The sequence below is a fragment of the Tyto alba genome, unplaced genomic scaffold (genome assembly GCF_018691265.1).
Source record: "Tyto alba isolate M040663 unplaced genomic scaffold, T.alba_DEE_v4.0 Super-Scaffold_1, whole genome shotgun sequence".
Lineage (NCBI taxonomy): Eukaryota > Metazoa > Chordata > Aves > Strigiformes > Tytonidae > Tyto > Tyto alba.
The window spans coordinates 6,199,323-6,225,480 of record NW_024881261.1 but is presented as its reverse complement, the minus strand read 5'-3'; the positions used below and the strand labels follow the sequence as shown (position 1 = coordinate 6,225,480).

Below are 26,158 nucleotides of genomic sequence, written 5' to 3'. Positions count from 1 at the left end.
AGTAAAAATTACACTGAACCTAAATATTTGAATTGTATCTGTGCCTGTTGATCTAGGATATGTATCAACTGCTTCCAGTTTCTTTAGTGCATTGTAGTACAAAGAAGTTTTCTTAGGACAAGAATCTTCATTACATTGTCTTATTTATGTAACTGTTGTGACTCACAGATTGTGTCCTTTGAAATACTTATGTTTTGTATGCCAAGGTTTATTTACTTTGACCCCCTGGGGCTGAAATTGCTATTGAGATAGTTCTAACTCAAGTCCTAACTCGAGTAAAAACAATTTTATCATTAAAAGATCTTAAAGACCAAATACAGGACTCAGTATCCATCATAAGAAGGAACAGAGTAAGTTTTAAAGCTGCTGTACTGTGTGTTTGTTTGTACACAATGACATAAATTTTTTGATAACTAATGGCAAAGATATTTAAGATGGTGCTTGTTGAATACATAGAAAAAGATGGGGAGACAGGAGGAAATAGCTTTTGAAAAAATATTTCTTTACCTTTTATTTAGGCTTCATATATTATTCAAAGGTATTGCTAGTTTGAGATTTTTCCTTTGTAAAGGTTTTGCAACTTTTGAAAAACTTCAGAAATACATTGTCTTTCTAGCAACTGTCCTTGCACAAATGGTATTTTTAGAACATCATTAAAATTATTGTTTTATTTAGCCATAAGATGTAATCTTGGTAAGTTTTCTAAATATTTGTTTTAATTACTTCAATTCTACTCTTAAAGTGACTTTCTACATAATTTTTACAAGTTCAGTGCAATGCTTTAAGGAACATAGAATAAGGCACAGGGATTTTTTTTCTAATTAATATTCATGGAGTTCAACAATTTGTCTTTCAGTGGGAATTCTTTCTTTACCTCTGAAATGCAGATAGATTGCATAATGCCTCTATTTTATCTGAAAATGCACCTTCAGGGAATACCATTATTTTAGTATGTAATTGAGAATATCCTGAAACTGTAACTCAAGACCAGCAGAATTTTCAGTGCTCTGTAGTTGAAGAAGAGAATGTAATAAAACTAAGGTCCCCAGAATGGCAACTGTCCTTTACATATCAAGTGTACTAAAAGAATGGCCACCAAGTTGTCTAGGTGCTAGTAATTGCAACTTTTTTTTTGAGTTTAAAGTGTTCTTTGGCAGAAGTTAGATAGGTAGTCACATGCAGATTTTTTTTGTTTTTTTAAACTTTACAAATCTGTATTGTGATTAGGAGGAGGGAGAACTGTCTTTCTGTCCTTTATTTAAGATAATTCATACTCGTGAGTAACCTTGAATATTCATTTTATCCATGACTATTACTTAGCTATTTTACTGTTTGTTTAGATAGAACTATGTGAGTAAATACTTTGAGCTTAATTTGGTTTTTATAAGGAGGCTGAGGCAAGAAGCGGCAGAAATGCTTCAGAGTGCACAAAGAGGAAAAGTCAACCAGGCTACTGCTAGGAGCATAAGTGAGGGGAAAAAATCAGAAGGGGACTATGTCAGGTATGCTGGCTGAAAGAAGCTGTGAGCAGGTCAGTCCTTCTTCCTTCAGGATAGAGAGAAATGCAAATAATTATTATTACTAGGAGGAATTAGAAGAACCATGAAATAACTGAGTCTGGTACCTGTTCTGGCTTCTGTGGGAGCTATCTAAGCTATTGTATGATAGGAGATGATAAATCTTAAATGCAGAGGAGAATATATTTGAGCCATGTAAATAAAATGCCTGTGATGTAGCTTTAGTTCAGTGAAAGTGGTGCATTTGCAATGCCTCTTACTGCTACTTTTACTTATTCTGATAGATATAGAACTATGACTAGAGCAGTGCTTCTCATTTTTTTTTCACTGAAGCTCAGCAAGTTCAAGATTACAACAGCTTTAATTTTTAAAATTTAAATCTCACTGACTGTAACAAGAATGTGTATGGCCTGCAGGCAAAACTTGAAAATTACTGCATTACATTCAAGTTTTAGCAGTTGAATTTAAGCTGACTCCCCTTTGGGAAACTGCTTTTCAAACATTCATCACCTCCTTGAAAAAACTTCCCTCACATAGAGAAAGATGAATGAAAAATACCTACTACTTCTGTCATACAGGTTTGTGTGCTAGATTGATTTCTGTGCATTAGTAAATACATATTGCCTAACAAACGTAAACAGCATTGCAGTGAAATCCTGTGTATTTGGAATTTCTTTTTCTTAACCTTCCTCTTCTTAAAAGGGAAAAACTTGTTCCATTGCTGATATTCATTTTTGGACGTGTAGACTGTACAAAAACTTTTGAAGTACAAGGAAAATCCTTTTTAAATAATAAAATTTGAGCCTGAGAGTGTTTTCTGATAATATGACAGATTTTAATGCAGTTTTCTTTAAGATATGGTTTGATACCAGTTTTACTTTTCTCCTTTTATTATAATTCTTACAGTTAATCTGAGTAGCAGCTGCTTTATCATAAAGGCACAATAATCCGTTTCCAACTAGAAAAGGTGTTTTTATCCACCTTGGTACAATCTGTAATTTGTTTGTATTGGAAACATTAATTAAAATGACTGAATCTTACCTGTGAGGTAACAGAGACAAGTTGAATGTATACAATCCCTGAATTTCATATTTTAGAAGAGTGGATCCATTCTGAGCAGTAGTTTACAGCTGAATGTAACCCTGAATTCTAGTAGAAAAGATGCCTTTTATTACAAAATTTTGCAAATGGAGATATTTCAATAGGGGAGGCATTACTTGTTTCCTTCATTAAAACTTGAACCACTGTTTCAGATTGTCAATTGACGTGTATGAGAACAACCAAAATTATAGTGTTTCAGGTGCAAGCAGATAGCTAAGCTAAGGTTTTCTTTTGATTATGAATACCTTGGGTTTCTGTAGATTTTTATTGGTATTGACAGATGACCAGCCAGCAGCAAAGAAAAAGGACTTGCCTTGTTAAATCTGAGCTGATAAAAGAAGTATAGAAAATGCCTCAGGTCTTTGAATGGGAATGGTGAATAACTACTGGCAATAACAATACATTACGAGTATTCAGTGCTTTTTCCAAAAAACATAGTAGAATAATAGATAAAAATTAGAAAGGTGTCATAATCATATTTCTTCCATTTCAGAAAGCTCCCTGTTTTTATGAACATTTGAAGACTTGAAATTGTTGCACATTATTTCAATTGCAGATTTCTCTTCGGTCATTCCAGTAATTTTTCACTTAGTTGAATACTTCTCATTTTGATTGAAATTATTGGTTGAGCTTTCATAGGTCCCAGTGGGAAAAGGACCGCATCCTAAATTTTTAACTTTACTTGAGGATTTAGGAATAAAGCTTGCCATTTTTTAAAAGCTTGAACTAAAAAAAATAAATATGGTTGTAACTTAGACACACAAAATATTATGGGAGTGCTTTTTGCTTTCACCCATCTACATTGCATTTGGGAAACTTCTGCTTAATACAATGTGAGCTGGATTTACTGACAGTAAGTCATAAATGCTGTTATTTATCTTTCTCATATTTCACATATATTCTTGCAAAACAGACCATGATTTTACAATTGATGTAACAGAAGACTTAATAGTCCTGATAGTATTCCTTAAGTAATCTGTTTTTGAAGGATTTGAGGAAAACCTAAATCCTTTTATCCATGTTAAAATGAACTTGGCCATATGTATGTATTAGAACAGTCTCAATTTTCTTTTAGATTAGTTCTTTGATTTATTTCACAGATAAAGCACTCAGCAGTTTATGCTGGCACAAAGCGTGTGTGGGAAATGGGGACGGAGGATGATCTCGTTTTGAAACAGTACCACCTAGTGCTCTTTTCTATCCTTTTGTGGCCTGTGGTATATTTAAAGAGTTTGCTTAGAATCCATATGTTCTGACAGTATGTTGTGTACAGCATAACCTTACATCCTGACAACACTTCAGGGTAATTTGGTTTGCAGCTGCCTTGGCATGATCTAAAAAACCAAAAAAACTTACCGGCTTTTCAGTTCTTTTGTGATAGCCTTTGAAATCTGTTCAGGACTTCTCTTTTTTTTATCATCTTGGTTTCTTCTCTTTCTGGACTGAAAGAATAAAGTCTCCCCACCTTGCTATCCGTATGAATATTTTTCTCTTTCTGTATGCTGGCAAATTTAAGTTACTTCTTAAAGATTGTTCTTCCCCTGTGGTAAACTACTGATTTATTCAGAGCAGTCCTTTTAGTCCATTCTAATGCTGAATATCTATGAGGGATTTTTTCAAAGGTTACCATTGTTTCTAACTGAAATTTTTGTTTTAACCAAACAAGAACTAGTGTATTCTGAAAAGAAAGCTCCTCTTTAATTTAATTTGCTAACTCTATATTTACACCATAGTTGTAAATGCGTAGCTTCTTTGTGTGTGTAGAAAATTTCTTCTGTGTTGTTTTTCAATTGAAGAATATGCGTCAAAAAAATTATTGTACTTCAGTCCAGGCTGTTTTCTAGCCATTTGAATGTTTTGGCTAATACGCTTCATGTACTCTCTTCTGATGACAGAGGAATTGAGTGGATAAGCTTGACTGGGTTTATTTCCTTTGCCACATCAACACCTAACAATCTGGGGCTAGTAAGGAATGAGCTGCAGCTTGTGGACCTACCAACAGGTTAGTATTTCCTGAGAAATCTGTCCTAGAGGCTGACAGATTTGCTGGGGAGTGACAAACATAAGTTCTTACTACTTTTTTTTTTTTTTTTCCTGTTGTCATGACAAAATAAAATAGTAAAGAGGAGTTTTAACTGGTTCCGCTCTTCTGTCCTTGTGAAGCCATGTAATATGTTCCATCTGGTGCTCTGCAGACAGACTTGAAACAACACCTTTGCAAAGATGTCTGTGGCTTGGACTCATTAAAAGCATGAATCTTTGTCATCAAATTTAGAAGTATTCACACAGCATGGGTATTAGTGGTGTATTTTGTTTACAAAATGCATATATTTTCAAATGTATTTTGTCACAGTCTACACCCATTGTTTCATGTGCACCTGAAATAGTTTTGAACCATTTGTTGTGGTTTGTATCAGCAACAGATAATTTTTCAGGGTAGACCAGATGCGTGGCCAGAATTTGAATGTGTGTTTGAATGTGAAATGTGGATTTTAATAATAAAATCTGATACATTTATAAAGAATTAGAAGGGTTAAAAAATAAATAGCTTTTTAAAGGATACGGTTGATCACAAAATTAACAGGTTATGTGTATTTTTCAACTCTTCTGGCCTTATACCGGATGACAAATATATTTGTGATTGAACTCAATGTTTGCACAATACTAAGAGGTATGATTTGATGGATTAGACAGCCCAAAATAGGAAGCACTTCAATAATTTTAAATTATTTTTGAAGGTGAAAACCTGGAGCCATTTAATTTCTAATTGAAGAACCTGAATCTTGTAACACATGGCTAATTCTGAATTGCTTTATGTAGTAAAAAGTAATTTTTTTTATTTATTGTTCTTTTTTTTTTTTTTTTAAGCTTATGGAAAAGACTCAGTTTTTATATTTCCAGGGTGCTGCACAAGGAGGCTATTCTTTTAACATGACAGTACTGTAATTTTTTTCCATATAAAGTCTTTTGTTCATTTGTTTAAAATCAAACCAAAAAAGATATTTACTTAGTAAAATTAATCTCACGTAAAATGGGATTTTGATTTTTCAGTCAGCTTGTAAATCAGTATTGAAACATTTATAAATATAAGTGATAAACGGTTCAGTATTTCCACAGGTAACCAAGTTTCAAGTAAATATGAATATCTGAGACCTTAGCATATGATTTGCTTAAAAAATGTTACATTTCCTGGTGTAAAACTTACAAGAAAGGCATAAGTACATAACTGTTTGAATGTTGGTTCTTCCATCACTAATTAGCCCAACTTTCTATTTTAGGGCTGGGAAAACTATGCTGATTTGTATTTACTTCATGAACACTTTGACAAAATTCTCATTTACATTTCTGAACAAAAATAAGGAAGAAAATTCCTAAGGTGTTTCATCACTAATGAAGAAAATAGAACTGGAAGGTTTTCTGTGTCCTGGCCTCTGACATGAGAGTTCTAACTAGCATTGCTAATAACTAGATTTATTCACATAATTGACCTAAGATAAGTAATTTAGCTATGAGCAGCTTCAAGTGTGGCTAAAGTTTGAAAAACTTCCAATTTTCCTTGAAAGCTAAGGGGACTGAAACTTCTATAGGAGATGCTGTGACACTGTGTATAACCCAGCATATGTATAACGTGTATAACACCTTTAATTCTGCAACACTTTAGATGAGTGGATGAGAATTTACTGGGGATAAGAGTATAAGTTCTTCGGGTTTATTCTTTTAGCTGGAAAGAGAGAATAGTTCAGCTAAATGTAGAATGAATTAGTACTTCACCATGAAAATTCTTCCAGACTTAGTTTATGGCAGAGTGAATTCATCTTACAAAACTTGGAATCTACTGATGAATTTCCTCCTTGGAGAATTGAGAGTATATCTTCATTGGCTGTCAGTGGAAAATAATAACTCTTTGAACTCTCTCTGTGTGTAATGCCAATGATGCATCAAGTCAGTAGTTGTGCTCTGGAAGCTAGTCAGGTATTATATTAGACAGAAGAGTTTACATTTTATTTAGTCCTTTGAAATGCCGTAAAACTTCAACACTGACAAGAGTAATGTAAGATAAGGCAGGTTACTTTTAGTTGTTCTAGTTCAGTTTGTAAACCATTTCAGCATACAAACAGAGTAGTTTATAAAATATTTCTGTATTTACATTTAGTTTAGTAACTATTTCTGTTTTCCCCCATGTCATTTTTGTGTTCCAGGCAGGAGCATTGCATTTCGTGGGGAGAGAGGCAATGATGAGCCAGCTATTGAAATGATAAAGGTGTCTCATTTGAAGTAAGTAGATTAGCCTTGTGAAGTTTGTAAATTTTGCTTTACTGCATGAAGATCCTCATGACTTAATAGAAACAGTAGAAATTCCAGGAAAAAGCACTCCAGTGAGTATAGAAAAATGTGCAACTTAAAGAGAAAAATACTTTAGAATATTAGTTCAAAGTGCAAAATCTGTGAATGTTTCTGTGGTTGCCTGTCTTTTCAGAATCCAATCATATTGCAAGATCAGTCATTAACATTTCAGTTAAGAATTATGTTCACTGAATGGACATTTTAATAATATTAGGGAGAATAAAAGTGCTGAACAATTTCTGTCAACTTTGATTATTTTAGGAGTTAATTCTTTTTTCTATAACTTAGGCCTTACTTAAAACTAGAATGTTGGCATTAAAGCTGGGATGATTTTTTAATGTGTTTATTAATTTTTCTAAGTATATATTTCACACCTTTACAATAACTGTCTACTGGAAAACCAGATGTGAGGTATAGTTGTTTGAGAAGTCAGCTGATAAATGACCAAATTGTATGCCATCAAATCCTACTTGTTTTGAGATCAAGCCTGTGATATGAGGCCCTGGTCTTTATAGTATCAAAAATAATAACAGTAGTACTCTGTGAGTTTACTTTAATTTCATTTACACAGGAAAGCATAGTGTTGAATTTAATAAGGCATTGTGTCTAAATTTTAGAAGTTTTTTTTCTTTATAGCGGAGGAAAAAAATTAATGTTCTTTAGCTTACATAGGAATATTTTCAGAAATGTGTATGTGTTCCAGAGAATCTGGAAGAGTTAACCATGTAATGGTCTTATTAATATATTAAAAATTAAGAACAGCCATGGGCTTAGATGAAGAGACTAGAATGTTAAGTGAGAACAAGAACAGATAGTTAATGCAGTGGCGAAGGGTACGTACAGCTGCAGAGCCTCTCTGTATTTTCAGGTTAGATGTGAAGTGGTAGATCGAAGGTGGTTTACTCATCTAGATCCACAGATGAAAGGTCTGAAGACATGACTTACAAGAGGTTTAGTGTAAGAGGATTTTATGTTCATTTATCACTGGATTAGGGAAGTGGCATGCATCTGGAGTAGCGAAAAATATCTGTCCAACCTATAGGCTTGATACGACTTTCTGATACCTTGTGCAGTCATCACTGCAATTTGGGTTAAATTAGAGGTGCTGCTGCTTTCTCTGAATAACTTTCCTGGTCTCTTTTACAGTAATTAAGCAGTACCACCTGACAGAAATTTCTAATTCTCTTAGCTTTGAAGGAGGACTCTTTTTCAGACACTCTTGCACCTCAGTAACTCAAGGAAATCACAAGCTTTAGAGTGGGATTTGAGCCAAATTAATTTACTCTTCTTCCACGTAGTTTTTGAGAGTTTCCAGAGTGCCAATGTGAACAACATGCATGAAGTAAAATGCTCAAATTAAAATAGAATGATGACTTTTGTTGTACTAAATTCTTATTTGTTTTAGGCAGTATCTAGCTGTAGTATTTAAAGACAAACCACTGGAGATCTGGGATGTCAGAACATGTACTCTGCTTAGAGAAATGTCTAAAAACTTCCCTACAGCGACCGCTTTGGTAAGGAGTAGAATCTGTTACTGTTTATTAAATGTAATAGGTTGAGATAGTATAAAAATCTATGAACAGTTTTGCAGGAAAATGGTATTATATCTGTAGTGTACAGATAAGCGCTTTTACCCTTCTGTTTTCATCTGTCATAAGTAGAGGCAGAAAAAAGGGGAGGTACTGGTGGAAGAATGTTGTCTGCTCCTTGGGTGATGGAGAGAGGTATCATAGAAAGCAATCTTCACTGAAATCATTATAATTAACAGAAAAATCCCCAGTAAATTCAGAGAGTGAGCATTTGTCATTTCCATTTTTCCTGGGCAATTTTTGACAGGAGTGGTCACCTTCTCATAACTTAAAAAGCCTGAGGAAGAAGCAGCTAGCAGCCCGTGAGGCCATGGCCCGGCAGACAGTTGCATCAGATACTGAAGTTAGCAGCGTAGAATCTTCTGTAATCAGGTATTTCTCATTCTGATATAATGCTATTCTGCATCAGTTGTTGTTTTTCTACCATGTGCCATTGTTTTATAGAACAGATTATTTTGGAACTGAGTCTTGAGCACATACTGGGCAAAGCTCCCTTTAGCTTTTAGATGTGGAACTTTGATTTACTGCTGAACAAGCGGTGCATCTGTAGCAGTCCATTAGTTGCCTGGTTCTTGAAGTAAAACTTATTTGCCCCTGAACATTTCCACAAGTGTATAAAAGAGTTAACTGTTGCTTCTGGGTAAATTGTTTCGAAGGATATATGCACTTTTGTGCTGCCTCTGTGCATTAGTTAGGGAAAATTTGCCTTGTAATTCTAATTTCAAGAAAGAAATACTTGTGTCTCATTGTGTTCTCTTTAAAGCTTGTTACAGGAAGCTGAAAGTAAATCGGAGCTGAGCCAGAACATTTCTGCCAGAGAGCACTTTGTGTTTACAGGTGCTGATGGGCAAGTTTATCATCTCACAGTAGAAGGAAACTCAGTAAAAGACAGTGCAAGAATTCCTCCTGATGTGAGTTCCAATTTTCTATATCAGTGATGCTTTAATTTTTTTCTTAGCTATGACTGCCAGAAAAAAAAATCAGGGATATTCATTGTAGTGTCAAGTGGTCATGAAGTAAAAACTCCAACTTCAAAAATTGTAGCACTTCTGTTTTCACAGTCTTATAGTTAGTCTTCATAGGCCCTGATTTTATTTCTGAATAAATTACATGACATATTTTTAAGAATTGTAGTAAAGCATATACAAAAAGCTTGAATTACAAAGAGGATGTTACTGAAACTTGACTATGTTCTGTTAATGGATTTTATCTTACATAATAAGGAGAACTTGAGTGGGCCAGACAACTCTTTTGTGAGTTTTAAGTTTGTTTTTTTCCCAGTTACTCTGACAAACGGTCTTTCTTTTTCTAGTCGTTCTCAAAGGCTTTGATAACTTGAACTTGCAAATAGGAATTATTTTGTTTTCTACTTCAGTATATACTAGTATTGTGATTAATGAGGTCTGTCGTGTTGGTGTTTCCTTGCAACAAGAGACAAAGAAATGATTTCCATTGCTTTAAACCCAAAATCTCTTACAAGGAAATGTCTTTTGAAGCATGTTTAAGCAAGTATGACTGACTCGATAAATGCTTATATTCAATAGAATTGTTTCTGTTTTTAACCGAGAAGAATTCAGTCTATCATGTCATACAATATTCAAAAAAACCTGACAAACTCATTTTGAAACGTTTGTTCCTATGTTTGGCTCTATTAATCACAAGGTTGTTTTTGCTTATTAAATATTTCCAGGGAAGTATGGGTAGCATTACATGTATTGCCTGGAAAGGGGATATCCTGGTTCTTGGAGATGTTGATGGAAACTTAAACTTCTGGGATTTGAAAGCTAGAGTGTCCAGGTATGAATGCAAGTTAAGTCTGACGAACATTAGATAATGAGTGTTAGAAGGTTTTTTTTCCCCCCTCATTTTTGTCCTTCACTGTAGGAGATCATCTGTGGTGTTTGAGGCCAAAAATACCAAGTATTTTGAAATAAAATTTCCAAAAATGCCTACTGTGTTACAATTTTATACATTTACTCAGTCTGAAAACACAATAGATGAACATTTTCTCAAAGTTTTAAAAACAGCTAGATATCTTTCTTATGTTAAATCTGCAATGGCTTCTGATAAATTGTTAAGTATTGTAGTATTTATTTCAAGCATTTCATCTTTTTAGTTTTCATAATTTGGATAGCCATTTGTGTGTGTGTGTGTAGATAGATTGTTTTCCATCTCAATCTGTACAGTATTAGGATCTGCAACGTTCATGGAAAGGACTTAGCTACCCACAGTATTAGGTATCGAATGATTGATTCTAATTTTGTGCTTTTCTTAGGGGGATTCCTACACACCGAAGCTGGGTGAAAAAGATACGTTTTGCCCCAGGGAAAGGAAATCAAAAACTTCTTGCAATGTACAATGATGGAGCAGAAATTTGGGATTCAAAAGAGGTACGTATCTGTTATGATATGTGCTGCTTTGTGAAATACATGTATTACTTCTGAAAATCAGAACGAGTGAGGGATTAAGTTTTACTTTGTCATGATTTCTTGCTGTCAGTTGTATGATAAAGTTGTATGGCTTTTCTCAGAAAACTTTTAGTTCCTATAAAGCATTTTCAAGCTGTCATCAATGAAATGTACCTCTTACTCATAAAGCTCACAATGTCTCTGAGATACTCTGTCATTCTCTTGTAATGTTTTTGAGGCAGACATTGAAAATTTAAGGGGGACTTCTCAATTTAGAATTTAATCTGTGGACTAGTGTATTTTTACTATAGGTTTCTTAACTTCTGTGCATAGTCATGAGTATGTATTTTCAGTGTATGAATTTAATTTGTTAGGGAATACCAGAAAGCTACACACTTGTTAATTAACGTTGTCTATTTTCTCATCTCACTCAGAAATTCTATAGTAATGTTCACAAATCTACTAGGGTTTGCTTCATAGGTCTTTCAGGGCATTATAGTACCATGGGGAAGGAAAAATAATTGTACTGTTTTAACTTAGGTCCCCAGAGTAAGTTCAGGGTATGAGGGTATGAAATGAGATTTTTAATGTTTTTTCTGTTCACTTTGTAATGAGCACCAGCTCTGAACTCATACACTTAATTTGAGCAATATGAAACTCTCCCTTGATGATAAGAATTGGACAGCAGATATGAACAACTGTGAATTATGTAGGCAGCATAGAATATTATCCCATGAGCCAATCATTGACAGGCACTTGAGTAGTTTTGGTGCCATAGGATACTCCTCCTGTAGCTGTTGCCTCTCTGTTTCTGGGACAAGGGAGTTTCCTACATGACAGCATTTAAAATTAATTCACATTTTCAGCTGAAAATCTTTCAGAATAGCTGTAGAAATATTTTATAGTGTCATCTGCTTATCCATATAATCCTCTCCTTAGAACTTCGCCTTTGCCTACAACCAGTTATCCAATATTTCCACGTTTTTCTCTAATTCTCTCACTGTTAAGAGTAATCATGCTCTAGAGCTGTTGTACCTTACACTGAACTCCATGCTTTGCCCTAGAACAAGTGAAAGAAACGAGAAAAATGTTGATTGCAGCAGGGGCTTTGTTAGTATTTCTTTATATTAGCAATTGTAATGTTCTGTAATGCTACAGAAGGGTTACAAAATGTCTAACTACTCATATGTGGTTAGAAGGTTTTGTTTATCTCCATTTTGTTTGTGGACAATAAATCATCCTATTCCCAGAAATTTATGTTAATAGTATGTCTAAACATATTTCCAGGCAAGTTCAGGATTTATCAGAGGTATGTATTTATGAAGAGCATGAGTTAATGAGAGCCTCACTTCTGCCTTGATGTACATATGCTAAATCAGAGACTGGATTTAAAGAGGGAATGTAAATAACCACCAGTTTACCATGGAAATTTTCTATCAGAAAAGATAACAAAATGGAAGCTGTACAGCTGTGCTCAAAAGGATCCTTTCTCAGCTCTCAGTTGGGAAAAAGTATTGTTTCAGGGCAACCATGTGCCCTACTCCAATGTTTCTAAATTCCCTACCTTCCAGAAGAGACCATCGTTAAAATGATTTATGACTAACTTCACCTTTTACTGAAAATTTTGTGGTGTGCCTCATGGGCATGTGACAGGGTCTTACACCGTGTGATGGAGAGCCTACTAAAAATGAAAAACTCAACTTTTCAAGGTACAAATGGTGAGCAGTTTAAGAAGCGGAAGAAACGTCAATTTTCGAATCCTGGATGTGGACTGGTGCACTTCAGATAAAGTGGTCTTGGCGTCAGATGATGGGTGCATTAGAGTTCTAGACTTGTCCATGAAACCATCGTGTTTTAGAATGGATGAACAGGACTTGATAGGTATGCTGATTTCTTTTTTTCTATTGACAGCTACATATTTCAATTTGAAGGTGGACCATAAAACTGTTCAGCACTTCTGTTAGAACAGAGAATTGTCATATGTAGAGGAATAGGTATCCCTATAGTGGTTTTCATAGATGCAGATAAATTTTGTAGGCTTAGGGAATATGGGTGGTTTTTGATACAAATCTAATCTCCTAAATAAACAATACTTTTTAGTGTCTTAATTGGAATATAAGTTAACAAAACAAGCTTTTTATATGGCTGTCTAGTAAGTCGACCTAAAGATCATCAGTACATCGGTTGGGTGTGAGAACCTACATCATTGATATTCATGACATGATTTTGCAACACTTGTCAAAGTGTGAAAATGTCTTTTCTGATATTTCCAGATATCAAAGGCAGTTTGTAGACTGATTCATTGCTTTTCGAAGTAGATTTTCCCACTGAGCTCATAGCAATATTATTGCTGTTTGACTTTTTTTGCCATATGTTTAAGTAGGGAATTTAAATATTTAACTATTTAAATAGTTAACTAAGCTGTATTTTTCTATTTTTTTATTACTGATGTTCCAAATAACTGGTTTTGTTTTGGTCTTTTTGGTCAATGCTGCCTTTACTCATACAGTTTCCTTTAAACATGTATTTTCTGACTAAGACATATGTAATAAATCACAAAAAATCACAAAATAATGGTGATGTGTGGAGCTGTGGTGTGGGATGTTTGAAGAAACACATCATTTATCACAGTTATTTTTACTGTCAAACGAATGTTATGTCGTGTTAAGCTATAAAAATTAATGTTCTAAACCCAAGCACAATGAAATTAGGGTATGCCAGGGTTAAGGTTGCCTGTGATTTAGCTGTCCTTCTGCCCCTACACTGTGATAATCTTCTAATTACAAAATCACATTTACAAGATTCCTACTCGAATTGCGGAATATTTAATTATGTAGCTGATTGGGTCTTGTTTTAGTCCTAAGTCACTGGGTAGCATTTACTGCATATCATCCCAACCTTGTACTGAATACAGAATTACTGACTTTTAACTTTGTACAACAGTTAGTACTGTAATTTTCATCTTAGTTCTTTGCTAATATAGACATATATTAAAACTTTATAACATCCGTCTCAGATGATGGGTATTAATCCTTGTATTATACTGTAGAAACTACGATTGCAAAGTAAAACTAAAACATGCATTATGGTACATTTTGGTATAGCTGTACTTATTTTCCAGTGTGTCCTTGTAATAACAAGAATCATCACATACAGTTCTACTTAATGCCAGTATAATGTATTCCAGGTGTCTCTGGCTAAATTCAATAAGGAGTGTCCTGAAATTCTCACTTGAGCATGCTTGATAACCCTGTACCTTCTATGAAATGTTTTAGCTTGGGTGTTAAGATAAGCTTTTATGTCCAGTAACCCATGCTGTGTATATGAAAAGACTGCGATTTATGATTTTCTTCTGGTGCTTGCAAACAGGGTGGTACATTTTATGGTTACTGAACACAATGTTATTGCACAGTAGCCACACAACAATTAATCTTTTCCTTTTGTTTCAGAACCTGCATGGTGTCCCTATCTGCTTGTTCCAAGAGCTTCATTAGCTTTAAAAGCATTCTTGTTGCATCAGCCATGGAATGAGAGATATTCTCTAGATATTATAAACATGTAAGAAGAAATATATATCTCTCTATAAAATACTATTATTTTTTTTTTAAATCCTGCATCTTTATTAGCGTTTCTGTGCAAATAACTGTTAGACATGTAAGTTTCTTCACACTTTGGGACAGTCAAAAAGGTAATATAGCTTCACTGTTTATTACTAAAAGTAATAAATAGAAAAGGCTTTAAGGTCAAGTATTTAATTTCTTTTGACTTTCAGTAGCACTTGGCTATTGAAAACTGCTGTCTACCTTAAAGTCCTGTCAATATTTATGAGTCATTTACAGGTTATATTACTTCAGAGAACTGTCTGTTCTCTTTGGTCAAGAAGTTAATGTAAGAATAGTCAGTGTTGGTTCCTAAAGTGTAATTGAAAGTGGTGGTCTAACTGATAGGCTAATAGGCCTGTCTTTACTTTTAGTGAGCCATGCTTCACATCATAGTAGGAGCACCTTTCTGTGTCCCTTATTGTGTTTTTGTACTGATGGTTGTCATATAATAATGGGAGAGGCATTGTCATTTTCATTAATTTCAAGGTTAATGAATAAAAGAGAATTGGGAAAAGAAAGATTGGTGGCACTGACTCAGAGGATGAGAGAAGGCAAAAACAATCTTTCGTTAATATTTTGGAACTAGGAACTGGACAAAGAATCTTGCATGAATGGCCTGCCATAAGAATATAAAAGATTGTTTCCATATATGTTCTTGTGTTTTACTACTACCAGTTTTACTCTTCCATTTCAGATAATTCTGTCATTTTGGTAATATAGGAAATGTTGGTGTTTTTTTTTTTTTTTAAATCCAGGGATTATCCAGAGAATGAAAATATTAAAAACCTTCTTCAAGAGCAGTTGAATTCATTATCCAAGTAAGAATTTTCTTATTCGTATTTGAGTAAGTTAGTAAATTCAGAGAAGGCAAAAAAACCTGAAATTTGTGGCAATTCACAACTTAATGAGGAAAGAATGGTTTTTACTTTTTTAAAGACAAGCTTGAGTAATGACAGCTTTTATTTTAAGCACAGTTAATTTGTATTTTTATGTAATTCCAAAGGGTGGTGTTTTATTCATTTTATTGAACATTTTAAGGTTTTTTTCTATTTTTTCTAATTAAAAATCAACCATAATACAATCTCAAAAATCTTTTTAAATAAGTAAACTATCTCAAAGTAGTTTGTTTAATATTGACTGAACAGTCAAGTGTACTCTTCTGAATATATAAAGTGTGATGGAAGTCAGTATTGAATTTTTAACATTGACTTACCGTAGTAGTGGCTGGCAACTAGAGATTTAAGGATACTGACCAGGTTTAGTATATAATTTGTAATTGGCCAATGAGGATTTGTAATATTTTAGGCAATACTTCTTGGTGATGTATGGTTCTTTGATGTTGGTCCAGACTGTATTGGACACTGTTGTTTAAATATTCCAAGGTTTGTTAGGATATTGAGGCTCTGAGGAAGACAAGACAAACAATTCTAAAAATCGTTTTTGAAAATATACTTGCAGAGTAATGTTCATGCACAGGGCTCTGCTTACACAGAAAACAGATTTTGATATTCCATTTAAACTATGAAAATTATATTTGAAGCTAGTAAACAGAATTTTTTCCATTTTCCTTTAGTCTTTTCATTTAATAGGATGGAAAAGATAACAGTGAATTTTTTCCAGTCTGAAACATATGGAGAGAACCTAGATTCATGCATGTGGATCTCTTATGCTATGGCACTACAAAGTTTCAAAATTATTTGTAATTAAATTAAACTTGTAATTTGTAGAATCACTGCAGACTAATTTATAGCTTCATACACACCCTTGTGGTTGTTCCCTTTACTGCAGGAATAAGGAGTTCCTGATGGACTCACTATTTGTATTTAAACTGGGCACGCTCCTTGAGATCAGTTATATTTCAAATGATGTATACTTCCTGTTGTAATTGTTTTGATTGTTGCTTTTTTTTATATTCAGAAAAGAAATTGTTTATTTTTTGTTCTGATTCTTTTCAATTTGTAGGTGATATATCCTATTTTTGTTCAAAACAAACAAAAAAAAACGGCACAGCATTTTACAGTTTTATTTATGGCTTTCTCTTTTTGCAGTGACATAAAGAAACTTTTGCTTGATCCGGATTTTACTCTATTGCAAAGATGTCTCCTAGTTGCCAGGTAGTAGAGATGCAGATAACTATATCAAATGTTTCCTATCAATGCACATAAATGAGTTGAAGTTTAAGTACTCAACTTATTCTCCTTTAACTCAGTGCAATTCCTAAGGTACTTTGTTACCACATATTAGAGTGTTTTCAGGACTGAAAATGGAAATGTTATCTTACCGAAGCATTTAGTTTTATTTTCTTGCTGGATGTAGAGATCTTCCTTCGGTCTTGGTGGTACTTTTAGAAATGTAGTTCTGCTAACTACGTTACGTTTAGTTGTACAGTGCCCAAAAATGTAATTCAGAACTTCAAAACACATGATAGATTATATGTAAACAGGGGAAGGCCTGCTTTTTATTTCAAATTTATTTCTTTTGTGTTCTTCTGCCTAAACTGTAGCTTATTTTAGTCTGTCTGTATTCAGAGGTGTTTTTCAAACTATTCTTGGTAACTTTCTTGTAGTTGAAAGAGGATATTAGTGATTAAGTGGAAAATAATAATTAAAAAGTTTCCACATATTTATATACTGAACATTCACTGAGTTTAATGACTACTGTAACAGTCTCTTGGCCAGCCTCTTAGTATCTTGCTTGCTGAATGTCATCCCATAGTCTTTTCTTGTAGTTTGTCTCACTGATAATATAAAGTACTTGTGGTACCCACACGACTGCATGGTCTTTGTGAAAAGGTATTTTAAATGTATTTTTGTGGCATGTGAAAAAATGCAAACATATTTCACATCCTGATTTGTATCTTCTCAGACTGTATGGGGATGAATCTGAACTGCACTTCTGGACTATTGCTGCCCACTATTTGCATAGTTTATCCCAGGAAAAGCCTGCAAAACCAACAGACACAGCCATCCTTCAAGAGCAGTTAGTTAATCCCTTGGATATATGCTATGACATACTGTGTGAAAATTATTACTTCCAGGTATTTCAAGTTCAAAACCATATTTAATAAGTATGTCATCAGCACAGTGAACTCTCAACATTGTCACCTTCTTATTATCTTACAGGTTTTCATTATCCATATTTCACTTTTATTATTAACATACCACTCTGGATTAAATCACTCCACATTACTTAAAAATAGAGGGTGTTCCAAAACCTCTCAAAATACATACTTATCTTTTAAATGCTTGGGTTTATTTCTTAGTGTAGTCTCATATTTAAAATATTTGTCTTTCTTCATGCAGAAATTCCAACTTGAAAGGGTAAATCTCCAGGAAGTGAAGAGATCAACGTATGATCATACCAGGAAATGTGCTGATCAACTGCTTCTCTTGGGCCAGGTTTGTGGGTAATATTTGAATTTTTTATTCTTCTTCCCTGTCCATTTCATGAAGTTATCCTATTCAAGTAAAGTTTTGTCAAACTCATATGTGTTGTTTCATACTTCTATTCACCCAGCACATAGTTTTTGCTGTCTTAATATGTTATTACACTGCAGACTATGTAATGACATGATATATGGTAATGTTTGGTGCTATCTACTTCAGACTGTTTCATTTTTGTGGGAACCCTATAAAAATCTTTCTTCTCACCTTGTGACTAGAAAATAAAAATTACATTTTGAGTTTCTCAGAAATAACTAAAACTTAACATCTTTGGGGTAATTCAGTCTGCACTTAATATTCTCATTTTAGGTAACAAAAGATGTACCAGAGCTTCTGGCAGATCTGTACTGAGCAGAGAGTCACTGTGCAGAGCTGCTCACTGAGACCCTGATAAGAATATTGTTGCATTTGTACAGTATATATCATGAGCTGTTCCCTACTAACGCAATTATGCTGCATCCATTTCCAAAAATAGCTTTGGTATTACTAGCTTGAACTTAAATGATTTTTGTTCCACTGTGCGTGTGAGCATGTCAACAAATGTTACCAGTAAAAGATGCAAAAAGTATTTAGTCTGTAGATAGTCTGTATCAAATGACAGTTCATGGAATCACTGTATTTTAATATATATTTAATGTGGCTTTTCATTTTTTCTGTAATTATCTAAGCCATCAGCTTGACTGACCTCACCAAATTGACCTCTCTAAAAGTTAGGCACCTCATTTTAGTAACAGGCAGAGATGACCTGCCTGCAGTGATTCATTTGATTCAGAGACAGGTGTCTGCAACCAGTGTAACGAGCCCCACTGGTTAGGTGCCCAGCTGTAGCTCACATTTTAAATTGGTGAGTTCTACCTTTGTTTTAAAATATCAAGTATTAAATTGGTCATTGAGATCCTGGCTGGTTTCTGCTTCTTTACAATTTTATTTCTTCTCTGCTTATCTTAGATGCTTCTCTTCCTTTTATTACTCTGCAAAAGATTATGTAAAAAAAGGAAATAAGTATTCTAAATTAAATTTTTCTTTGACTTCTAGAAATGTTAGTCTGTGATTAACCATTATATTCATGATGAGTGCTTAAATGCTAACCTTACTAATGATGCTTTATTGAAATAGAATTTAAATTATTACTATGCTGGTGGATATTTTTGTAGCCTGTTTTAGAATAACTTTCATTGTTACTTTTTCCATGTCTTAAAAAGGGTAAAAATATAAAGATTTTTGTTTAAAAGTGAGTTTGTATTGTTCAGAGTTGTGGGTTTTTTCTCTTGCCAGACTGACAGAGCAGTACAACTATTGCTAGAAACAAGTTCAGAGAATGCACATTATTACTGCGATTCACTCAAAGCTTGTTTGGTCACAACTGTTACCTCATCAGGTCCATCTCAAAGTACCATTAAACTGGTAGCAACCAACATGATAGCCAATGGGAAGCTCGCAGGTAAAATGTGATTTAAATTTTCCATTTGCTTATAAAGTAGTAATTCTGATCATTGTTAAGGTTGATAATGGAGATGGGAGAGGAGAAAGTCCTGTTGTAATAGATCTTATATGTTGCATATGTTATGGTATGCACTACCTAGAGTAGTTAACACAAAGATGATCAGTAACTCAATTATAAAGTTCAACTTGTTCTGATGCATTTTCATTGGAAAACTTATTTCTGAAATAATTCTGAGCACATAAAGGCTGAACACATAAAGCTACATATTTTCCACTTTCCTAATTAAAGACTTAATTTAAAAATGGTTTCTTGTTACTGAAGCTGAAACATGGACTTAGTTTCCTTTTCACTTCAGAACTTGTTTCAAAAAATGTGTTTTCTTACACGTACAGGTTAATTTTGCGTAATGCAAGAGATAATTGCAATATGATGACTGACTGAAATATTCAAAGACATGCAGAGAAAGTACCGATGCCTGTACTTGCTTGGAAAAAATACATACCACTCTGTGGACAATTAACACTTCACTGTTAATAATTACGCTATGGACAACATTAAAATAAAGGTTTATTTATGAAATCTGTTTATTTGACTTACAAAGATCATTATCTCTTTATGATGAGAAGTCCAGTGAACTCCTTGTTGTTTGTATTTAGGTGAAAGATAAATGACAGCTCTGTGAGGTCCTTCTAAGCTCTGTAGCCCAGAAAAAAGATTATAACTGACACCCAGATTATATGGAGAGCCATGTGGTAGAAATTGGGATTTTTCAAAATCTTCATATGTTAAGAAGGATATAGAGATCCTTTTTCTGAGGATGAACGGTCTGCTCGCACTTACAGCAACTCTTTTCTCCCTTAACTTATTATAGAGTGTGCTTTTTATTTTCCAGAGGGTGTACAGTTACTGTGTCTGATCGATAAGGCTGCTGATGCTTGTCGCTACTTGCAAACTTACGGCGAATGGAATCGTGCAGCATGGCTTGCAAAGGTATATAATGTCTCAGTTTTCAATTTGCTAACATAAATGATCTAATTAGTATCTGTAGGAATGAAGTCTGATGAGGGTGCCGAAGTTCTCCACATTAAAAAACATCAATTTGAAATATCATCATCAGTTCTTTCCATGTGTTATGTTATGACCGGCCAATCCATTCAGTCAGTACTGACAGGTGGTTCTTCAGCCTTTTGACTACAGAGGTCTGCCCTGGTCATCCATACGACAAGATTCGGGCCTAAAAATATTTGGAATACTCAATTTTCTAATTTTTGAGCAGTGGTTTGGGAAGTTGCGTATAGCTGCAGCAGTACAGAATTCATAATAAGCTACAAAAAAACACTCCTGGATGTGGATAAGTAGTTAAGCAGTGACTTTGTGCTGAGGCTTCATGTAGTATGTGTGCTGATTTCGAAGTTATCACCAACCACATAAATTTGCATCAAATTCTATTGTGGTACGCAGACGTGCGTACAGTATCAGTACCTAGGCACAGCATTAATTCTCCAAATTATAATGGGCAGGAGTCAGTAAGGATGATCTTTCAGTGTCTCTAAGTAAAGTTTCTGTTACGCTTCCTGCAGAAATTACGGAAAAAGTCATACTCTGATTTTCTAAATGGGTGAATGTTTTGTCCTTAAGTTTCCAGTGAAGGATAAAGATTTCTAACTTCTTCATACTTGAGATTTTAATAAAGCCATATGGTAAAAATAATGCTAATCACATGTAAATATCAAGTGACAAGAGTGGAGTTTTTTATAACTATATATTTTGGTTTTTTCTAAATTCTGTATTCGTTCAAGGGATTAGTGTACTTTTTGTAATCAAATTGGTAATTTGAGATGCTTTTAATACTGCTTAAAGTGTTTTACTAAAAAAAAATGAACCAGAAGCAGAATGCTTACTTTAGATAGCAGCTGAGAATTCATAACTGGCTTTCTCATCTCTTAAAGGTTCGTTTGAACTCAGAGGAGTGTGCTGATGTGTTAAGGCGTTGGGTAGATCACCTTTGCTCTCCACAAGTCAACCAGAAGTCCAAAGCCATTCTTGTCCTCTTGTCACTTGGATGCTTTACAAAAGTTGCAGAGATGTTGCACAGGTAAGGGTGAAACAGCACAATCTGTATTTCGTCTTGTCCAAAATTGTTATTTAAGCATTTGTGACTCGGAAGTCAAGGGGGAGGGATACTGTTTAACCTTGGGGATGATCCAAAGCCTTCTTCAGCCCCCAGTGCAGAAGAGATTTGCCACTCCAGACCTAGGTGCAAAGTTTTAGAAAGCCTGTGTGCAAGTGTTTTGCTGCGACGTCCCTCAATAGTTTGCTGTTTTGTGTCCTAACAAATTACTCTGTTTTTTTCCATTTAACAGCATGAGGTACTTTGATAGAGCAGCTTTATTTGTTGAAGCTTGTCTGAAGTACGGAGCATTGGAAGTTAATGATGATACAAATATCCTTTTTCTGAAATCCTATTTTTGCATCTGTGTACTCATACACAGTGAGTATGCGTGAGCCAACGTTAGATGAACTAGTCTGCACAGGAATAGGAGTTCATATTTTTATTTTCCAGGTTGTGTAGTTTGAAGGAAGTACGAGGAAACAAGTGAAAAGGAGTAATTTGCGTAAATCCATAGCATTACCTCCACTCAATGCTCTGTGAGGCCTGTGGCACTGAAAAACAAACTAAGAGTGAAAAAAATCATCATAGGAAAGAAAAGAACAGACGATAAAATGTTCTTAGCTGAGATTGGAAATTATTACTATAGCCTGTGTAATGAAATCAGTGGTTCAGTTATCTTTTAAACACTGTATCTCAGGAAAAAAAAATCCCTTCATTGAACCCCTCTGTACAGCAAAATACTGTTTTAGTGATTTAAGTCCTTTGTGAAGGAGTCTGTTCTGAGACACTGAAAACAAAGAAAATTAAAGATCAGGATTAGATGAGCTGAAAAAGGAAGAAGTATTTTAAAAGGTATCTAAATTATTGCTCACTACAGTCTGCACATCTAACCTGGTGTTCTGGAAACTCAGAAGAGTTGCTCTAAATTTTGTATTATATACAATAAATAATAATTGATATGTAAATAATACTTCATTATTTTTTATGGATTCATCACTGATGTCAGCTTTTAAATAAAAGAAGCCATTTATAAGTCACGTGGATAACTCCAGACCTAATTAACAAACAAATCTTGTAGTATGACTTTACAATTTCTTAATTTCTCTTGCAAGTTATTACATGGTATTATGGTAGGTACTTACATGTATCTGAAATGTATCTGTTTTAGTGTATAGCACTCTGCCTGTTAACTGATGAATGCTAATATACATTGAATAGTAGAATTTAAGGCAACTTTTGTCTTTAGTTGTGCCGAAAAATACTGGATTAGCACAATTGGCATCAGTGTTCAGCATTTTCAGCTTGGGAGAGCTAAAAAGTGAGAAGAAAAAAAAATATTCTGAGTTTTTTCATTTTGTTGTTAGTTTATTTTCCTTAATGTTTCATTTACATAAATTGATCCATGCTGTATATGCAGATTATGCCAGAAGCTTGAAGCTCCTGGGCTTTAAACAGGGAGCTATTCTCTTTGCCTCAAAAGCAGGAGAAACTGGTAAAGAGTTACTGACTGAGCTCAAACAGCCTAAAGAGGAAGTAACACAAGAGTAAGAATTTTATGTTTATGAGGAGATTTGGGTTGTCTTTGAAACTGAGATTTCACTGTGTGAAAATACATTTTTCTCTTGAATTACTGCAATAGCCGTTATGTGTGATTTGAGCAAATATTGTTAAATGTTTGTGGAGGCAAGATTGAGAACTGTTTTATGTTTATTTTTATGTTAGCTTTGTCTTCACTTTCACGAGAGGGGCCAGAAGCCTGTGGTAAAATTATACGAGAATATTTCCAACTTTTTCAACTGTAGCAGGAATCAAATTTTTAAAGAGTTCTCTATCTGTGTTAACGTCTACTCCATTTACTTCTAAAAATCAGATCTTTATAGTTCTTCACTGCTGTTGTATTTATATGTATAAATGATTCGATCTGTACTATAAAAATATAAGTATATTTAAAGAATAAATATAGATCACAAAACACACGGTTCTTTCCTGGAACATCGTGTTTTCTCAATCCAATTTTTCTGTTTAAAATTACTGTTATTTTAAATGAGGTCATGGTATTGCCATTTTCATAACTGTCTGGAATGGAATCTTGTAGAAGTTTACATATGAAAGTCTCCTAACATCCCAAAAATCCATGAAACATCCGTTTTGGATGGTATTGTTGTATTCTGTGTTATTCTTAAGCATGCACTCCCTGCACACCTTAGGGACTAAATTTTGCCTTGTGTTGACTGATTCATGGGATCAAAGGATGGGAGAAGATCCTACCTCAAAAGCAGCAAGGTAGGCTAATGCAGAATATTCAGGAGACCCATAGTGCTGTCTCCAGGGTTTTGTTTGTTATTTGAATGTAATTAACAATAGGTAAAGAAAGCATTTTGCAAAGCCAGAATGCTGGCTTTTTAATTAGATACTTTGCTAACACATCTTATGGTCTGGATACTTAATAATGCCACCAATCACATCTTTTTTAATTTTTGTGCCAGTGTTTAAGTACTTGTTTTTATTACTGTTTCTTATGTCAGATATATCTTTTCTATTTATTACTGAATGACTGAGAAATTTTACAGCTGAGAAGTGGATGCTGATGTTAAATTGCCCCTGCAAACTGAAGTCTGTGGCATGTGAAAATTAGTCTTGACTAAAAACCAAAATTATTCTTTTTACCAAGTTGTTGGAGCTACTGAAGTTTAGTATGCCGTAGTGAAAAGAATCATATTGTATAAAAGGTTTCTCACTTGTATGTAATTCATGCCTTGTCTACTAAAGTGATAGTGCATTGGATTCTCCTTGTGTTTGAGTATTTGTGGATACGTATTCTATGCTCCTTCCTAAAGGAGCACCAGCTTTGGGGCATCTCTATCTCCATAAACCTTTCATTTCAAATCTAAAATAGCATTTATGATAAAATTTGAAAGGTTAGGCTTTTCAGTAGTGAAGTTGTTTTATACAAATTGAAAATATGAGTTTCATTGCTCTAAATAGAAAAGTGTTTTAACTGCAGTGTATCTTACTTTTTTCTTGCCACATCTTACATACACCATAAAATACTTTCTGTTCAGTATATTATGAACAACACATATAGTTCCTTTAGCTTGGGAAAATAAGTAAACAGTGCAATTTGCCTTAAGTATTAACTGATGAGCAGCAGAGTTGAGTGAAATTAACTGTCATTAACAGTGGCCTAAATTCTTGCTCACACTGACTACTACAATGCTCCTCAATTCCTACTCTTGCTTTTGATAGCAGTATTCATGGACGAAGTTACTACAGAGGTAATGTAAGCACTCACAGATTTTTTTCTTTGACAGATCGTGTAGAAATGTTAGTCAGTGGGTCTCTGGAAACAAATTTGCTTTAATATACACTTGGATTTTTAAATCTAATGTTTTTAAAAGAAACACATTGCAAAGGCCTTTTAATACTGAATGTTTCTATAAACCTTTAATTGTGAAGATTGCAGAATACTGTGGCATTCCCAACTGAAACCTTTATGATGAAAATAGAGTGTAAAAGTGATTGAAAAGTTTATTTAGATAATAATGCATTCACACTACAGTAATAAAAACAAACTTCTAAAATCTCTGTGAGTCTTTATTTAATACAAAAATGTCATCTGTTGCACTGGGATTGAATGCTGATTGTATAATTGTCATTTTTCCTTCTGGAGCAGCACAATGCTGGCCCCCATAGAGAGGCTGGTTTTAGTAGAGTTTTTAGTCCTCTTGGCTTTTAGGATGCTTTTGTCACTTTGGCTTAGAAGTTGTTAGAAAAAAAGAAAAAAGTACAGATAAATATCTGATATATAATTGGATTGTACAGAATGAAATGTGAGAAGCTTCTCACTTGTATGCTTGAAGGACAAGCCTGAGGTTTGGAACATACAAAGAAAGTGAACTGAAAGAATTTCAAAATGTTTCAATAAGTAAGATTTTAACATCTTTAAATCCTTTTGAGAATTCACTCCTCAAACCACTGTGAATAGTTTAAGTAGCAGCTGAAGTTTATAATCTGTATTTTTCAGGTTTTGCATTCTGAAGCTTCTGTCAAGAATGAAGTCTAATGCAGCCATAATTCTGGAACCTGCGTTTGACCATTCTTGGCAATGAAGAAATGGTAGAGGAATTGGCTTTGCAAGCAAATGTATAGGGATTCTTTATTCATTTGTCTTTGAACATGAGTCTAATATTAATTAACTGTGATATTTGATTATCAGAGCAGATTATTCAGTAGCTATTTTAAGATTCATTTGAAAAAGGCCAGGACCTTTGTTCATAAATAAGGAGGTTTTTAGACACTTAGGTTGTCTAGATGGAGAACATCTTACAGCGTAAGTAGTGATGGTTACTCCTGTCATAATATTATATGAATCATTTTGGGCTTGTATGACCAGCAAAAAAAACATACATAGAACTGATTCTACAGGGGTGCCTCAGTTGTCTTCATTTCAGTGAAGCATTCTGAAATTTGTACATCTGCTTGAAGCTCATTTAGTCCTGCGGGCATTTCTAGATCTGTGCGCTCACATTTTACAACTTGAGAAAGGCTTATGGTAAATACTGTGATGGGACTCTTGTGTTAGTACTTAATTTTAAAG

The 26,158-nt window shown here is 34.1% G+C and overlaps 1 protein-coding gene across 4 annotated transcripts in view; it reads left to right on the top strand.

Moving 5' to 3' along the window:
* The window catches only part of WDR11 (WD repeat domain 11), a 45,601-nt gene extending 20,459 nt beyond the window's left edge, over positions 1-25,142 (top strand). For all 4 annotated transcript variants that reach the window (XM_042790171.1, XM_042790170.1, XM_042790166.1 and 1 more), the window contains exons 12-29: positions 4,514-4,620; positions 6,818-6,893; positions 8,368-8,476; positions 8,799-8,923; positions 9,315-9,462; positions 10,242-10,348; positions 10,827-10,941; positions 12,669-12,840; positions 14,409-14,517; positions 15,317-15,379; positions 16,610-16,675; positions 17,427-17,598; positions 17,864-17,959; positions 19,280-19,445; positions 20,341-20,438; positions 21,398-21,543; positions 21,812-21,891; positions 22,952-25,142. In XM_042790171.1, the coding sequence (XP_042646105.1) occupies positions 4,514-4,620; positions 6,818-6,893; positions 8,368-8,476; positions 8,799-8,923; positions 9,315-9,462; positions 10,242-10,348; positions 10,827-10,941; positions 12,669-12,840; positions 14,409-14,517; positions 15,317-15,379; positions 16,610-16,675; positions 17,427-17,598; positions 17,864-17,959; positions 19,280-19,445; positions 20,341-20,438; positions 21,398-21,543; positions 21,812-21,891; positions 22,952-23,109 (2,113 nt within the window). In that variant the 3' untranslated portion in view covers positions 23,110-25,142. The remainder of the gene's footprint in view (positions 1-4,513; positions 4,621-6,817; positions 6,894-8,367; positions 8,477-8,798; positions 8,924-9,314; positions 9,463-10,241; positions 10,349-10,826; positions 10,942-12,668; positions 12,841-14,408; positions 14,518-15,316; positions 15,380-16,609; positions 16,676-17,426; positions 17,599-17,863; positions 17,960-19,279; positions 19,446-20,340; positions 20,439-21,397; positions 21,544-21,811; positions 21,892-22,951) is intronic.
* The last annotated feature ends 1,016 nt before the right edge of the window (positions 25,143-26,158 follow it).